This window comes from Mixia osmundae, assembly GCF_000708205.1.
Source record: "Mixia osmundae IAM 14324 unplaced genomic scaffold scaffold_8, whole genome shotgun sequence".
Classification (NCBI taxonomy): Eukaryota; Fungi; Basidiomycota; class Mixiomycetes; order Mixiales; family Mixiaceae; genus Mixia; species Mixia osmundae.
In genome coordinates this window covers 206,215-222,689 of record NW_014575556.1, presented here as the reverse complement: position 1 = coordinate 222,689, position 16,475 = coordinate 206,215, and the positions used below count along the sequence as shown (strand labels likewise).

The 16,475-nt window shown below is 55.2% G+C and overlaps 5 protein-coding genes across 5 annotated transcripts; 2 read left to right on the top strand and 3 right to left on the bottom strand.

The window, feature by feature from the left end:
• The first annotated feature begins 33 nt into the window (after nucleotides 1-33).
• On the top strand, nucleotides 34-4,430 carry L969DRAFT_89171 (uncharacterized protein). Its single transcript, XM_014711042.1, has 6 exons — nucleotides 34-363; nucleotides 421-2,297; nucleotides 2,356-2,982; nucleotides 3,036-3,263; nucleotides 3,321-3,488; nucleotides 3,536-4,430. The coding sequence occupies exons 1-6, from the start codon at nucleotides 162-164 to the stop codon at nucleotides 4,328-4,330; spliced, it is 3,897 nt and encodes a 1,298-aa protein (XP_014566528.1). The 5' UTR covers nucleotides 34-161; the 3' UTR covers nucleotides 4,331-4,430.
• A 35-nt stretch (nucleotides 4,431-4,465) lies between these two features.
• On the bottom strand, nucleotides 4,466-4,736 carry L969DRAFT_51816 (uncharacterized protein; the record flags this gene model as incomplete). Its single annotated transcript, XM_014711041.1, has 3 exons — nucleotides 4,466-4,522; nucleotides 4,572-4,628; nucleotides 4,683-4,736. 3 exons carry the CDS (start codon nucleotides 4,734-4,736, stop codon nucleotides 4,466-4,468), a joined length of 168 nt encoding a protein of 55 aa, XP_014566527.1.
• Nucleotides 4,737-5,391: 655 nt separating this feature from the next.
• L969DRAFT_52121 (uncharacterized protein) lies at nucleotides 5,392-7,909 on the bottom strand (the record flags this gene model as incomplete). Its single annotated transcript, XM_014711040.1, has 8 exons — nucleotides 5,392-5,640; nucleotides 5,716-5,775; nucleotides 5,824-6,036; nucleotides 6,089-6,218; nucleotides 6,275-6,360; nucleotides 6,422-6,533; nucleotides 6,584-6,663; nucleotides 6,713-7,909. The coding sequence occupies 8 exons, from the start codon at nucleotides 7,907-7,909 to the stop codon at nucleotides 5,392-5,394; spliced, it is 2,127 nt and encodes a 708-aa protein (XP_014566526.1).
• Nucleotides 7,910-8,264: 355 nt separating this feature from the next.
• Nucleotides 8,265-12,632, top strand: L969DRAFT_82820 (uncharacterized protein; the record flags this gene model as incomplete). Its single annotated transcript, XM_014711039.1, has 4 exons — nucleotides 8,265-10,952; nucleotides 11,009-12,259; nucleotides 12,308-12,382; nucleotides 12,432-12,632. The coding sequence occupies 4 exons, from the start codon at nucleotides 8,265-8,267 to the stop codon at nucleotides 12,630-12,632; spliced, it is 4,215 nt and encodes a 1,404-aa protein (XP_014566525.1).
• Nucleotides 12,633-12,688: 56 nt separating this feature from the next.
• On the bottom strand, nucleotides 12,689-16,154 carry L969DRAFT_95783 (uncharacterized protein; the record flags this gene model as incomplete). The annotated part of the gene is made up of 7 exons (XM_014711038.1): nucleotides 12,689-12,835; nucleotides 12,885-13,589; nucleotides 13,637-13,792; nucleotides 13,839-13,907; nucleotides 13,953-14,723; nucleotides 14,780-14,899; nucleotides 14,949-16,154. The coding sequence occupies 7 exons, from the start codon at nucleotides 16,152-16,154 to the stop codon at nucleotides 12,689-12,691; spliced, it is 3,174 nt and encodes a 1,057-aa protein (XP_014566524.1).
• Between the last annotated feature and the right edge of the window lie 321 nt (nucleotides 16,155-16,475).

The window sequence follows — 16,475 nt, the reverse complement described above, 5'->3', positions numbered from 1 at the left end:
CTTTGCTCGGACCGTGTTGTGGGTTGATCTACCGGTGAAGTGCCAGTCAGCGATGGATGCCGCCACTACTGACCCGTCGGCGATGTAGTGATCTGTGACGACCGGCACGACCAGGCCCCTGACACCTTGCGACGAAACTTGTAAGGCACCAAGCTAAAACAATGCAGCATCAGGCCTCGACAAATTGCCAGCGCCATTCTCGGCCGAGCAGCACCGTCGCTGCCGAGCAGAGAGACAGCCTTGTCAGCTTATGGCGAGCAGATCCGACTGCTGAGATTGTACAGCCAGAGAGTTTAGCTCAGTGCTGCTCTGTCGTCACTCGCTCGCCTTCACGAGTTTCAAAGAGTCCATCAGGCTCGTCTCGTCAGTCTCTCACACCTCAGCCTTTATGCGTGCGGGCTCAGCTGCTAGGCTTGACAGGACGAAGGAGACACAAGAGGGTCAGCAGTGATCTCATGTCAGGCTTTGCCCACGCAGACCGGCTCGCGCATGAACAGCAGCAGCATCGTCTAGCAACGCCGTCTCGACCCTCGCGCGTGTATGGGCCTTTGTCTCCGGACGGATCACCCTCTTCGCCTATCGGAACGAGTAAGAGAGCTGCCAAAGCAATACATCGAAAGCCAATCGTCTATCCTGACGACATACCACCCCAGCCAGGCTCGCCACGACCGAGAGAAAGCACCGCAGAGCAAGAAGTCTTGGCATGGTCTGCCTCGCTCAAATCTGATCTTACTGCGTATTTGCGGGCGGGCGAGCTGATCTCGGCCAAGAATTGGGACGACTTGCCATCCTTGTCGATATCACCAGGCCAAATAGACAAAGCTGGCTCACCAGCACAGCCGTCGACAGTCAAGCAACGCAGAACAAAGGAGCGACCGCGCAAAATCAAGATTGGCAATCCCCAGCCGGAGAGTATCAAAACGCCAGGCCTCATCTATGCGCCTACGCCAGCTTTGAAGGACGAGCTCCCGCTGTTGACGCCTATCAAGTCAGCTACTTCCTCGCAGGGAAAGCTCCATATCGAGCCGAAGCGGAACAGTCGCGCATCGCCGGGCAGCGAGCTGGAAGGAAGTCCAGTCATGATCGATTTCGAAGAAGCGCGCTGTCTGCCTACATTGGCCAACTCGCCCACCTCTGCCACGACGAAGAAGTCAAGGAACCCGTTCCGCTCAAGGACTTCGTCGCGCACAACGACCAAACCAGACAATCTCGTTGCTCTGCTGCCGGTCAGAATAAACGCCAAACGATCGAACTCGACCTTATCACAGGCATCGAGCAATGCTTCTCAATCTGCCAGTATGACCATCTCCAGCACAGTGACGAGTATGAGGATGAAGCCAAAGATGTTGACCAAGGCGCTGCTGGCAATCGACCGCCCTCTCCAGCCCCAGCTACCAGGTGCGAGTCCTATTGCTCCGCATTCGCCACATTTCAGCAAGACGCCCACAAGTCCGAGGCGGTACAGTGAGCCGCCGGATGTGATCATCAACCCGCCTGCAGGACCCGACGTCCCTCCTCGCAAAAGCAGCCGGTCTCGTGTTCAACGGCACTCATCGCCCACAAATGCCCAGGACGATCCCCCTGTCGAGAAAGTTACCACGGGTCAGAAGCATCGCAGGCTCAACTCCTTTGCGTCCCAACGCGCTCGAGCAGAGTCGCTCAATCCCATAGACGAGAGAAAGGCGAAGGAAGTTGCGTTTGCGCAGCCGCTGCCCTTTCCTGGTCGAGCACCTACGCCCTTGGGCGAACGTGATTCGAACAGAGCCCTCATCCAGCTCACTGAGTTCCTCGGACTGGACGTTGTGCCCACTGCGACGAAACCTCCGCCAGTACAGAAGAGCTTCTCAATCAACCCCTTCAGACATCACAAGGAAAGTCAACTGGGGCAAGCAGATTCTACCTCCCTCAACCGCAAAGCGTCCACTCGGTCTGTTAGATCATTCACAACAAAGTCGGACGTTCAGCGGCCTTCTCGACCATCGAGTAGAGCGGACGATGCGCGTCCTATGAGCATCTACTCAGATGCCAGTGGGAGCAGAGACAGACGGAGATCCGTCACGCCTTTGGCTGGCGTGTCGATCCCCGCTAGCCAGTCGCGAGATCGGCTCAATGCTGCTCTTGACGGTCCTGCAACGACTGCGCCTACTGACGATACTACCATACGGGCTGCTGCTACTTGGGCATCTTTGGTCGAAGATGAAGATCTGCTCAACAACATCAGCTCGACAGAGAGGATGCGACAAGAGATCATTACAGAGATCGTGCAAACCGAACAGCGATATCTAGGAGACCTTATGGTGGGTGTTGCAGTATTCTCAGGCGTGAGATCGTCTGATAACGATGCCACTCGTGCAGAGTATCCAAACCATCTATATTGAGCCTCTTTTGCCGCATCTCCGTTATATTGCGCCAGATGCGGAGGCCACGACTGCGCCACAAAGGCAATCCCAAGCAGAATCAGACTCCGGCAATGCGTTGTGGCCTCAGAATCTCGCAGAGTTCTACCCAAGCACGGCCGACTCCAACGGTCGCGACTCTGCAGTGGGCGAGCTACCTATTGCATCACTGTACTCTCGACGATCGAGCTCGAGTCTCAGCTATCAACAGCAAGCGTACAAGATCAATATGGTCGATCAGATTCGCTCGTCGCTAGATATGCCAGAGATCGAAAGCGAGCATTCGTCCCCCAAGCCAGATTCACTCAGCGGTCGCGCATCCGATAACCTGCCCGCAATGAAGGGTCCTGCAGCGGCTAGCGAACGCTCAAGAGCGGTCACCAATCCTCCGAAAAAGCTTCAGCGAACGCGCAAGATGCAGCAAGCAACACCGATCATCGCAGTGCCATCCAATCTCGAGCAGATATTGACTGTCCTCAGTAACGAGCTACTACCGCGACATGTCAAGATTGCGGGTCTTCTCAAAGATCGATACTGTCAGCAGTTTCCTTTGGTCAGGTCTCTCAGCGAGATTTACGCCCAGAACGTCGGTGCTTAGATATACTCTCTGCATCGTGCTGATGCCAGCAATCTCGACAGAATGATATTTACGAGCACTATGCGACGTTTACAGTTTCTTTAACAGAAGCGCTGCACGACGTTGAGGCAGCGCTGGCCTCTTTGCAGAAGACGAAATCGCCTCTTCGTGCATTCGGGCAACGCATGCAAGAGCTCGAAGCAGAAGCAAATCGTCAAGGCGAGAGCGCGTTGCGAATTGCGCTGGCTAAGCCATTTCAGCGCATGCTCAAGATGCCAATGCTATTCAAGGTCAGTAATCACTGTGCCGTCAGCATAGACAGCTGACAGAGCAAGGGTCATTGCCAGAATCTTCTGGCGCATACAGACGAAGCGCTGCCCGAACATGAGCATCTATCGACACTCTGCAACCAGATCGACGCCGTGCTCAAATCGATACAAGAAGAGAAGCTCAACGCTGAAGAAGGTCTCAAGGTCTCCGATGTGCTCGCACGCATTGCTGGCATCAATGACAAAGTCAGCTAAGATCCGCAGCTACTTGTTCAGGCTGATGAGTTGCGCAGAATCTGCTTGCGCCTTCGCCAGCGCGTGTGCTGCTTGCAGAGATGCCTGTCGTCCCGCCCGTCGCTGTTCCCGAGTCTTTCCCCAACATCCTGCAATCGGCACTCTTCCGCACAGCTGACGATGATCGGGCTGCGCCTACGCGGCGAATGTCTGGTCCGAAGAGTCAACAGGCTTCAGGCAAAGACAGTTGGCTTGTCGTCTTCAACGACGTCGTCATCCGTTGCAGACGCACAGGCAGCACTCAGACTCGAATCGGGCATTACCAACAGAGCGGATCTGCTTACGAAGGCCCGAAGCGTCATACTTACCGCTTCGAGGCTGTCGAAAGCTGGACTGCCACAACGAGGCCCCAACGCGCAGTATCGTCTTACTATGCTCAGCAACGCAACTCTTTGCTCAGTCCTGTGCCTTCGATGATACCGTGTGATCCACCTGAAGAGAATGACGAGGTAGACGACATGGCTGGCGAATTAGTCATGCCCACCCCTAAGCGCTCCTTCACCGGCCTTACGGCTACGAACCGATCAGCAAGCGCGCCGCCAAACTCATACGGTGTCTCATTTCCGCAAGGCCAAAAGAGTGGCGACGACCGTTTCGAGCGTGTCAATGCGCGCACGCATTCAGAGCCTATACCGAAGCCATCGATACAAACCGGACGACTCAAGCTGGCAACCTCGTCGCCTTATGGCTCACCTCGTCGGCCAGTCTCTTCGCCGCAGTGGTCTGAAGAGGAGAAAAGCGCGACGCCATCTCATCCAGGCGCTATGCTCGCCAACGCTTTCTACGGAAACTGAAATCTGCAATCAATCTAGCAATTCTGTAGCATGTTGTCGTATAAACGATGTTCATATCCGCAACGGCTCTTCCCTAGACGTTGCCACTACCGATCACATGTCACCGCAGGCTGTGCTGAGCTCCCCATCGAGAGATCAATGTGTGACGCAGTGACCGCCTGCAGGGTACTGGAGGAACCAGACGCAGCCCATCTATAATCTCATCGGATTGTTGTCGCTGATTGTTCAGGGAGGGGCTCACCGAAGCTGAGCAGGTTTCTGAGGTCTTGTTGTCCTCACAATGAGCAGCATGGACGACCTGACTTTGTTTGGTGGTAAGACACAGTCAGATGATGGCAGTCAGCATGCTTACCATAATCTGAGCGAGCACAAGGGAAGCAAGGACACTGCAGTCGACAAATCTCATCTTGAGCGAGTAGGCGTGACCGATTCGTTGAGGCAGTCGTCAACGAAAAGAAAGATGAGCGCGTCGAGGCGATCAAACAGAACTCTACATCGAAACGTGCGCAAAGAGTAGGACTGCGTACGAGGTTCGGGCCTTCCTTATTCAGGACGCGGTCTTGCAGACCCGAAAGCGCTGCTGCAGCCAGTCTGCCAAGTGGGTCTTGCAGATCGCAGGCAGTCTCGGTCGTCGTGTGCATTGAGGGGTGAGGATGTGAACGATGAAGTGGATACTCGGCGGAAGGTTTAGCAGGGTTGTGTTCAAGCGCAAGGTGCAGGCTCGACACGATCTATCTTATCCTGCGCGCAAACGCGAAGGTAACAGTTTACGACGTTTACTGGATCCCCCTCAGCCGCAACTCCCAGCAAAGGCTTGAGCTGAAGCACGAGCAATGGCAAAGTCAAAGAACGCATCTCGGTCAGCTGCGTGCTGTTCAGTCCTACACACGAACTGATCTTGCCGCAAATGACAGTCACAACCAGAGCAAGAAGGCTCACCGAAATGGCATCAAAAAGCCAAAGACGAACAAATATCCTGTGGGTTGCCTGCTTGTCTCAACAGAGCTCGAGCTGACTGGACCCCGATAGTCAATGAGAGGCGTACGCATCTAGACTGAAGCTCAATCACACCTCCTGACGGGTTGGGTTAACAGGTTGATGCCAAGTTCAGACGGAATGCCCGCTACGCTGCCAACGGCACAGAGAAGGCGCTGAGAGAGACTCGCAAGGCTGGCAAGGAGCAGTTGTAGATTTGCTTTTTTGCAAGGCGTGTTTCTCATACGGCAGAACAAGCATGCAACAGTCAAGGCACAGTGACAACAAGGAGAGAGATTCTTCAGAGAGCTTGCATTCTCGCGCCAGTGTTTCGCCTCGTCTGGCGGAGGAACGCATGAGTCGGATATTGCTTGCCGTTCGAATTGAGTCTAATCGGCCCTCGCGTCGACCAGGCTAAGATCGATAGGCATCGACATTGTCGGTACTTGCTCATCCGATTTGGGTTGGATCTGCCCTTCCTCATCAGATCCGTCATTGCGCAAGACAGGAAGACGCACCTTTGCAGTACCCAGACGAGGTCTTTTGGGTTTGTGCTCGAGATTGGGCATGGAGAGCGTCTCTGTCGTCTTGGCCGAGCGAATGAGAGAATCCAGACAGACTTGCCAAGCCTGATCGTCGATGTTTTCCTTGAGGAGTAGCGAGCGAGTACGTAGCCTGATCATGATCCGGATCACTTCGAGAAAGCCTTCTTTCCACCACCCGTCTGTGAACTGCGCTTCCGAGTGTTAGCTCGTCGGTGGGCATGTAAAGGAAAGGACAAACGTCGAATTGCGTGCGAACGTAGGCTTGGTTCATGATGTGAGGCTTGATGATGGGATCGATAACATCGATGAGCTGGTAACTTGCAGCACCCTTGTTGCTCAATACTTCGCCATCAAACAGATGCGTTCGTCTGCGAGTGCAAATCTTTGAGATCAGTAAGCAGGCTGACAGGGTAAACTGCCGTACCTCGCGCTGATGATGGCTTTGATCTCTCGAGGTTCCATCTGCTTGTTCATTGCCCGCAGAGTCTCGTTGTCGCGGATCTGAACTTGCTGATAACTACAGAACGGATATATCCTCAGCTACAACCGGCATAGCTTGCAGGCATTCCACTTGCAAGCGACTCTCGACATCTGCACGCGGGTCGTAGCCAAATTGGATGATCGAGTCTCGAAAGGGACCATGAGCAAATGTGTAGCCTACACCCGCCAAACACTTTCGCGCGCTGTTCATTTTCTCGTCAGCGAGGCTGGCGAGTGAAGCGAGGGAACTGACTTTGTGATGGCGCGAGCTGTTTCTGGTGGGAGGTGATTGTAGAGAGCCGGTCGAGTCCATATCTTGCGCGTGCCGTACATCTACGCACTCCATTGTCAAAGCATCTCTGATGATCTACGAGGGACGCACTGTTCTTGCAAGGTGGGCGAGCTCAGCATCGCTGGCAGTACACAGTCGACTCCATTCTGGCGGTTCTTGACTCGGCACACTTTCAACGGAATGTAAGACTTCCGTCAAGGCGATGCCAGACCAACTGGCAAGATTGTAAAGTCGTTGGTATTCTTCTCCCTGACGTACTACCGGCTTGATATGCAAGCCTTTGGCCTGATCAAAATTGTATATCGAGGGAACGTTGACTCGGCTGAAGAGGGGCGGAGGGAGCCACGTTGACGAGCTGAGGGTGAAATCTTCAGAGGGCGGTGGCATGCGGAACTTCATGATACCTTGCACCGATAGCTCTCTCATTGCCTGTGCAGCGAGCAGAGTAGGATCTGATGTTGTGGGAGGATAGGCAAATTGATGATCTGCTAGTCCACGAAAGCGGATGTTGCGCGAGACTCTGCCAACGGGCTCGATGGTGAAGATGCCATGTTCCTGTTCGACGTTGACTTGATCCCAGAGCCATTCTGCCGAAGCAGATCCTTCTTTTCTCTTGCCTTTGGTGTCATGGGGGGACAGTGTAGGATCAAGAGGAACGTTGGCTTTCTTCCTCACCCTTCTGCGCCGGATCACGCGGAATAGCAGCCCGGCCTGAGGATGGATCTCGCCCTGGATGGGATGATGACTCGGCGCATCATAGATAGACTGTGTCCTCATCTCAATCACGCTCGCAGGCTTCTTGCTCGTACTCTTCTGATCGGCCAATGCTTGTCTGATCGCTTCTATTCCGCCCAGCAGGTGAAGGGCTTTATCGACCGGCGAAGGATTCAGGCCTCCATTTTCTGGTTGTTGCGCCGGTCCGGTGAGATAGGCAGAGGGACCCGTTCGGATGGCCGAGTAGGGTGAAGGTAGCATGGATGTCGATACGCCCGAGCCAGGGTACTGTGATATGCCGACCCTACCGGGCCATTCTATGCCAAGATGCCGGGGTAAGTGGTTGTAGCGAAAGGGAGGTGCGACGCTGCTCGCTGATCGAGGAGCAGGCCTCGCTGGTCCAGTCTGACGCTCATCGATCTCGTCATCACTGCTGATGACGTACTCGACAGGGACAGCTTCCTTGTTGCTGCTCGTCGCTAAACGTCTGCCGTCATAGACTCGCGCGTCATCTCGACTCGGCGCTGCTTCGAGCGCTGCCGAGCTGGGGCCAGGCTTTGCATGTCCGTTCATAGGACCCGGCTACGTTCAGCGGATGATCATCTCACGCTGACAGGTCAGACCACCGGCAACTTGTTCGTGTCATGAACAGCGACGGACAGAGAGAGAGAGAGATCGATGGTGACGCGACAGCTGCAACTCAGCCGGGTGGTCACTCTCTGATGATGCTAGGGGCAGTGCTGGCAGTGCTTGGCTTGCTGCCAATAGCACGAGAAGCTCAGCATGAAGCAGGTCGATGCTCGATGTACGATTCCTGCGGCCGCAAAGGAGGTATATTCGGCCAAGCGCTGCCCTGCGCCGACAACGATCTCGCCCGTCCAGTCAGCTCTCACCTCCCCACATTCATCCTTCTCCGAGCTCACACGAGATGGGACAGATCAACTCGAGCTCCTTCAGGGCCGATCTAGAGCGCGTCTGTGGTCCTGCAAGCGATATCGTCTCTGGATCGCCATCGTGGGACACGGCATGCTGTACTCCCGACCAACTGTCCACGCTATCAGACTCGCTACAGCAAGCAGAGAGTCTCATTGCACTCTGCCCTGCTTGCAAGACCAACTTCAGGCGGTTCTACTGCGCCTTTACCTGTTCGCCCGATCAGTCACTCTTTGTCTCTATTGCTCAGACACAGAACCTATCTGCTCATCAAGCCGCCTTCCCGCCAACCTGGAACCTCAATGATGACCTTGAGACTGCAGGCAGTGGCCTTGCAGTCAAGACGGTCGACTTTCACGTGGACGAGCGGTTCGGTGCAGGATTCTTCGATAGCTGCAAGAATGTCAAGTTTGGTGCTACGAACGGACTCGCAATGGACTTCCTAGGAGGAGGCGCGCGTAACTGGCTCGCTTTCTTACGCTACATGGGCACCGAACGGCCAGGCTTGGGATCACCCTTTCAGATCGACTTTCCTCAGGACGACGTAGCGCCATCGATCGATCCGCTCAATTTGGCACCGCTCAATTGCTCCTCGGCAGACCTCGATGCAAGATGCGCATGCGCAGATTGTCCGGACAATTGCCTCGCTTTACCGGACCGGCCGTCTCCGGAGGAAGAGAGACAGCAGAGATGTCATGTCGGAGCAATCTCTTGCTTGTCTTTCGCAGTCATCATCCTCTACTCGCTCATCCTGGTCGGACTCTGCCTGGGCATCGGCATCAATACCCTCTGGGACAACCGAGCAAATCTCTTGGCCCAACTGCGGCATCCTACCGTTTCGAATCCCTTCACACTGCAGCGGAACACCAGCGATTCTGACTATGATCGCGTGCCCCTCAACGAGGGCATGAACGAAGATAGCCCGCGATCAAAAAACACAGCATTGAACAGTGGCCCACCTTCTGCAAGCTCGTCTGTTCGCTCACGTACGCAACCGCCCAGCAGCTCGAGCTCGGGCAACAAGTCTTCTCGACCGCCATCAGGCTCATCCGGCGTAGCCTCGTCTCCCGAGTTCTCCTTGCGTCGAGGCGGTCTGGGTCGAGGAGCAGCTGTGCTGACACAAGACCCTCTATCAGCCTACCAGCCTCGAACATACTGGCTCAACGAGATCATCTCGCAGACCTTTTACAAGATCGGACTGGTGTGCGCTTCGTATCCGCATCTGACGATCGCCATCGGTCTAGCTATTGCAGGTCTGTTGAACGCTGGCTGGGCGAACTTCCAGATCGAGAGAGATCCGGTCAAGCTATGGGTTGCTAAGAATTCGGCAACAGCCATCGAGAAGGATCTCTTCGAGCGAGACTTCGGACCGTTTTACAAGACCGAACAGATCTTTCTGACGGACAAGAACGAAAATGTACCTGTGCTCACTTGGGACAGACTGCAATGGTGGTCTACTGTCGAAGAGAGGATACGAGCCGTCAAAACAGAGCCCAATGGTTCTCTTGCCACACTGTGCTTTGCTCCCACGGCGACCGACCCAGCGCACCAGAACGCAGATGACTGCGTCATCCAGAGCTTCACGGGCTATCTGCCTCCGAAACAGCGCGGGCTTGACGAATCGAACTGGGCAGACAGACTTGACGAATGCGCTACTAGTCCAGCGAGCTGTCTGCCCCCGAGTGGACAGCCACTCAACCCTCGTCTGCTCTTTGGCGGCATACCTGGCTACAGTGGCGAACGAGGTGCAGACAGGGACGAAAACGAAGATGTGCCTGCGCATGAAGCGCGCGCACTCGTCATCACGTACGTCATGCAGAATTCGCTAGATAAGCAGAGGCTCTACGATATCGAAGTATGGGAATGGTTCCTGCAGCACTTGCTAGCCGACGTCGCGAAAGAGGCGGACGAGAAGGGGCTGAAGATGTCTTATTCGACTGGCATATCCCTCGAAGCCGAGCTCAACAAGTCCACAAACACAGACATACCCATTGTCGTGCTCTCTTACCTGCTCATGTTCCTCTACGTCTCTCTGAACTTGGGCGGGAGCAGCATACGTCTTTTCTTTCAACTCGTCGCGCGATCCTTCAAGAAGGACTTCGCTCACGTTCAAGCACGCATATCTGCGCGCCGTGGGCCTATAGCGCTGCCAGCAGAAGAATCGCAAGCAGACGAAAAAGATCTGCAATGGCAGGATATCTTCGTCGAATCAAAGTTCCTGCTAGGCTTGTTCGGTATCGCTATCGTTCTGCTCTCGGTCTCCACATCCGTCGGTGTCTTCTCGGCGATGGGCGTCAAAGTCACGCTCATCATAGCAGAAGTGATACCCTTTCTCGTCCTGGCAGTCGGCGTTGACAATGTCTTTATTCTCTCGCACGAAGTGAGCAAACAGAATGCGAAGGCGGCAGATCGCATCGGTTTGGCAACCAATGAAGACGGAGAAGGGGCTTTCGAATCGCTTGCGCCCGCTGAAGAGCGGGTTGCAAAGGCACTTTCGCGTATGGGACCCTCGATACTGCTCAGTGCATCGTGCGAGGTCGTCGCATTCGCGCTTGGCAGTCTCGTCGGCATGCCAGCCGTGCGCAACTTCGCCATCTACGCAGCGGGCGCGGTCGCCATCAATGCTCTGCTGCAGATCACGGTCTTTGTTGCAGCTATCGCTATTGATTTGAAACGAACTGAGGTGCGTTCAAATTTTGCTCGAAGCTTGCTCGGAGCTGACAGCTGGCTCGATCATAGGCAAACAGAGTCGACTGCGTGCCCTTTTTGCAAGCCGGGAACGTCAAGCCTGCGCAAAGATATCGAGACACACATCGAAGCGGATTGACTCAGCTCGTGCACGAATATGCAGAAGCGCTGCTCAAGCCAGCAGTCAAAGCAGGCGTGCTCGTCCTCTTCTCCGCTCTCTTCATAGCATCGTACGTTACCTCGCAAAACGTTCAGCTCGGCCTCGATCAACGACTTGCACTGCCATCCGACTCTTACCTCGTTGATTATTTCAACGCGCTTGATAATTGGCTGGACGTAGGCCCGCCTGTCTACTTCGTCGCGCAAGATCTTCCCATCCAGTTCCGCGAGCAGCAGGAAAGCGTTTGTGGACGCTTCTCGGCGTGTCACGATCGGTCGCTCGCAAATCTGCTCGAAGCCGAACGCAAGCGATCGAAATCATCTTTTCTGTCCGAGCCACCTGCTGTCTGGCTGGACGATTTCTTCCAATGGCTTAATCCGGCACTTGAGGACTGCTGCAGAGTCAGATCTAGAGACAAGACACAGTTCTGCAGTCCTAGCGACTCAGATCTCGACTGCGAGCCTTGCTTCGCCAGCAGGGAGGATGAATGGAATATCACAATGCAAGGCTTGCCACAAGGCGAAGAGTTTCACCAGTATCTGGAGCAATGGCTCAAATCGCCAACAGACGAGTCGTGTCCCTTGGGCGGCAAGGCGCCATATAGCACAGCTGTGGCTCTTGACGACACTGGCGTGACAGCTTCCCACTTTAGAACATACCACACACCACTCAAGACCCAGAACGATTTCATCGACGCATTAGCTGCAGCTCGCAGGATCTCACGCGAACTCACAGAAGCTACAGGGGCTTACGTATATGCCTACTCGCTGCCTTATGTCTTCTTCGACCAGTACGAGGGCATTCATATCACGACACGACAAGTCATCTTCGTCAGCTTAGTTGCCATCATGCTCATTGCTAGTCTCCTGCTCGGCTCTTGGCGCACTGGCGCAGTCTTGACCGGCGTTGTCTTCATGTCGACAGTCAATGTCATGGGCGTCATGGCAATCTGGGGCGTCAGCCTCAATGCGCTCAGTCTCGTCAATCTCGTGATCTCAATGGGCATCTCTGTGGAATTCTCCGCCCATATCGCTCGTGCATTCATGGGCGCAAATGGCGGCGGTCTGCCGCACGGTCATCCTGCAGGTGCCAAAGAGCGCGACGAGCGCGTATGGACTGCACTCACTGACGTTGGTCCATCGGTATGTCTGTCATGCTGTCTGTGCAATATCTGCTGATTTGCACACTAGGTTTTCTCTGGTATCACGCTCACAAAGCTCATCGGCATCATCGTAATGGCCTTTACACGGTCAAAGCTGCTTCGCGTGAGTGTCTCTCTCCTCCATTCCTGTCCATGCTGACATATAGTGCCAGATCTACTATTTCAGGATGTGGCTCGCGCTCATCATTTCTGGCGCACTGCATGGCCTCGTCTTCCTGCCAGTCGCGCTCAGCCTGTACGGCGGACATGGCTACGTGCTTGACCGCGACGATGACCTCTTCGGAGAGATCAATGAACGATATGAAGAGGCAAACCCACTCATTCGAGACGACGACTCGCAAGCATCTGTTTAGCATTACCCCTTTGCAGCCGATTAGGCTCACTGTGATCATGTTGTATACCGCCTGCATTAAGTTTCGTGTACTTCGTGAATAGCGGCAATGGGCATGGGACGAGGGACTCGATCGATCTGCGCCTCCAGCAAGGCTTCTTTGAGCGCATCGCCGGACATATCCTTAGCGTCCTCGTCCTCCTCATCGATATGGGCAGCGCCGAGCTGCGACATTCAATCAGCAGCCGAAAAAATACGCAACTTGGATGCTTACAGCTTCCGCGCGTCGAAATATTTCGCCCTCTTCGAGCGTAAAGATCCTGCTTTGGCTTTCCATAGGCGAGCGAGGGCACTCTTCCGGCTGCGGATCGTGTACGAGCTCTAGGTCGCTCGGTCTCGTGCCCTTGCGAGAGGACGTAGACGCCTCGCTCGGCCAGAAGCGTTCGGCACGTGCAATGAGATCTGATAGCCTGTCGTGCGCAGATTGCAGCTGTGATCGCTGCGCCATCGGAGGCGGCCTGGACAACGCCGCGGCAACCTGACCTGAGGCCTCACGAGCCGAGGCAAGTATATCAATAGCGACACGGTTCTGGTCTTCCGTGGCTGTCTGAGTTTCTGCAGCGCTGATGATCTCCTCGAGCACGTCGCAGCAGTCGAGACCAGATGTTGCGAGATCGACCAGCTCCTGACGCGCAGCCTGCTCAGCGGGCGTCTCGATAGGATCCTTGACGCCGCCTTGCTGCAAAAGCTGCAGATCCCGAGCAACCGCTGACTTTGAGATCAGGTTGACGGGCGCTTTAACGCCACGAGCGCGAGAGTCGGCTTCAGCCAGCTCGGTATTGCGAATGCAGCTTTGCAAGATGTCTTGTGATAGACGAGCGTAATCCGCATCATTGGCGGGTATATTGAGATCGAGACAGCGCACAGTCCGATTCATCTTGAGCGCCGCGGCCAGCGCCATGACGCCAGCGATGCCAACCTGAGCCCACAATCAGTCAGCCCTAACCGGTCAGAGCAAAGACAGACATCGTGATTCTCTGTGAGGTCCAGGTGGAGAAGATGCTTGACGTCTGGTAGCCGCTCAGCGAGATTTATAGCGGCCTCGGAAGTCATGTCAGTCGAGTTGAGGAAGATTCGGACCAGCCGGCTGTCGTACGTCAAAGCGGCCCGCAGCGCAGCAACCTGAGCGAATGTCAGCGCGCAAAGAGTAGAGTGCTTATGTACGCACGCCAGTAGTCGAAGGGCCACAGCACGGGTTCTTGCTGAGATCGAGCGTCTCTAGCGTCGAATTGAATTTCTAGGCGTACAATGAGCCAAAGTTTGACTAGTGCAGTGTGCTTACCAGCGCCTCTGCTAGAGTCGCAAGACCTTGCGCATCGATCTTGTTCTCGCTGAGATTGAGTACGCGAAGGGTTCGATTGCGCTTGAGAACTTGTGCTATATAGAATATGCCGCCCTTGATATCATTATTCTTGACGTCCAGCGTCAAGAGAGAGCCAGTGCGAGGCAGGGTCTCTAGCTGCTTCTGCAGCCTGAGACGGACAGAGGACGATTGCCAGGCCTCGCGATCGTTGCTAATTCCATCTCGCAACGGCGAGCCGTTCATATTGATCGTGCGAGTCTGGATGGGTATAGTCTCTTGACGAGCAGTAACGGTATTGCCGAGCTCCGCGTCGCTGTTGGCGAAGAGATAGCGATCGTCTTTGCCTTCCTTCGGGTCAACGTGGCCTATAGTGCCCGGCACGAGAGGGTAGTCCCTGATCATGATGGCCAGAGCGACCGCGCCCAGATTGTTGATGCGATTACGCCTGAGGGAGATATGCTGGAGTGTAGACTCGCGCACCGATTGAGCTAGTGCTTCCAGCGCTTGTGACTTGAGGCCGCAATTCTCTAAACGGATGGATGTGACAGACGATGGCTCATGACCTCCGTCTTTCAGGTTTGGCGCACCAGGCCATAGCGGCCCGCTGTCCTCATCGTCACTGCCTTTTGGGGAAGAAGGTTGGCTTGCGCTGGATGCTGTGGAAGGAGTGTGGAGTGCAGAGGCGAAAGCTTCTATGGCTCTTCGGTCCAGCGTGTTGTCCGAAACGTCAAGATACTTGACCGAGCGCGTCTGCATTTCGCATAAGCAGAGTGAGCAGCGTACATCAGGACTGCGGATGAGCTTACGCGAGCTATGAAGACGGAGAGCAGTCGCCAGCCTCGTGACCGTATCCGCTTATTATTAGCCAAGCTCAGAGTTGGCAGCTGCCCGGATACGAGCAGCGCGTGTAGTAATGGTTTCAGGCTCTGTCAGCGTGAAGATCAGCTGAATCTTGCTCTGTAATGGACGACTGACATCGTCGTCGAGACCGCAGTCGTCCAGAACGAGCTTGGTCAAGCCAAAGTCAACCGACAGGACATCACCCAAAGCAGCTACAGCGCCATGCGTGAGTAACTGATTCGACAAGTCAATGACGCGTGGCGGAGATGTTGGATTATCCTTCAGCAATCGCCGAAGGGTCGTCAGGCCTGGTTCCTCTCTCGTCCTGCAACACTCTTCGTACAGTCGTCCCAGCTCTTCGCCTGACCACATTTTCCTCTGGGCCATATCGAGCCGTCGCTGGGTATTCACGCGCTGGCGAGTGACGGATTCTGCTTCTGGCGCTTCTGCCGCGTTCAGTGGGTATACAACGGTGAGAGATGACATTGTGAATCTAACAGACTTCAGGTTAGACACTGATAATTGACTGCTTGATGATGGCGAGCTTGGTATTGGTTTCTGAGGCTGTGGATCACTCTGCTCGCTTTCTTGGACGGGTATAGCACGCGACTGCGCTGCGTTTGAGCGTTGCTGCTCTGCGGCCTGACTCGCGGCTGCAGCCGCAGCACTGATTCTTCCGATGGCATTGCGAAAGAGGCCCGAAGGCGCCGCGCTGGAGGTGACTGTTGCGCTGGTGCCAGAGTCAACAGATCTGGACGTGTCACTCGAGGCATTGCCGTTCGCGTGCTGACTTGGCGCTTGTCCTGATGCTAGGCCTGCAGCGGCGGCGTAGAAGGACCCATAGCTCAGCTTGACATTGTTTAAGGGTTGTATGATGTCTCGCTTGAATGAGAAAGCTTTCTGAGCAGGAGCAGGAGGAGCCTTAAGAATTGATCGCTTCGGCGCCTTATTCAGCCTCGCGGGCCGCTTGGGTGCTGCGGGTGTAGCTGGAAGCGGCGTGTCATCTCTGAGAGCTCCCGGATGCCTCGCTACTCCTCGACTGCCGGGGTCCAGTGAGGAGGCGCGAGGATTCGCCAACGCTACTGCAGACGGCCCACTAGCTACTGTCGCCGTCGCCTCCTGCAGTGCCTGACCTGCTCTCGGCAGATGAGGGTGTGCGAACGGTTTTGATCTGTTGAGGGGCACAGCTCGCGTCAAGCTTGGCGGGCTGTCATCAAGCGATTCAAGCGCTGCAACGAGATTTGGCTGATCCGTCGCGCCTTGCTGCGCGGCCGCTTGCGTGCCAAGGGATGGACTCTCATTCGTCGGACCGGCTGGCGGCGCTGGCGAGGGGAAGTCCATGCCAAAGGCAAGGGCAGCTGTGGCACACGACGTCGCCGACGCTCAGCAACGGCGACGCGGAGAACACGTCACGTTCAGTTGAAAGTATCAACTGAATATACGCTGAGCGCTCCTGTACGCGTCTTCTTCGACCGGATTTGGTTCGCGGGAAAATTTGAAGGCGTCGCTGCCTTGCCACTAGTGCACGCGGACCCCACAACAAGTCTATCTCTGACCCGGTCCTCTGGAGTGATCTCTCGGTGCCACGGTACCACGACATTTCCGGTATTCTTCGGTCACTTGTTTGCCAAGTCACAGGATTCCGGTCACAGTCTACCTCGG

Excerpts from the sequence above, each read along its gene's own strand:
- L969DRAFT_89171 (XM_014711042.1), top strand. The coding sequence starts at position 162 with ATGCAGCATCAGGCCTCGACAAATTGCCAGCGCCATTCTCGGCCGAGC. Across the intron at positions 2,298-2,355 it reads GATATCTAGGAGACCTTATG|AGTATCCAAACCATCTATAT; the intron begins GTGGGTGTTGCA and ends CCACTCGTGCAG. Across the intron at positions 2,983-3,035 it reads GCGAGATTTACGCCCAGAAC|AATGATATTTACGAGCACTA; the intron begins GTCGGTGCTTAG and ends CAATCTCGACAG.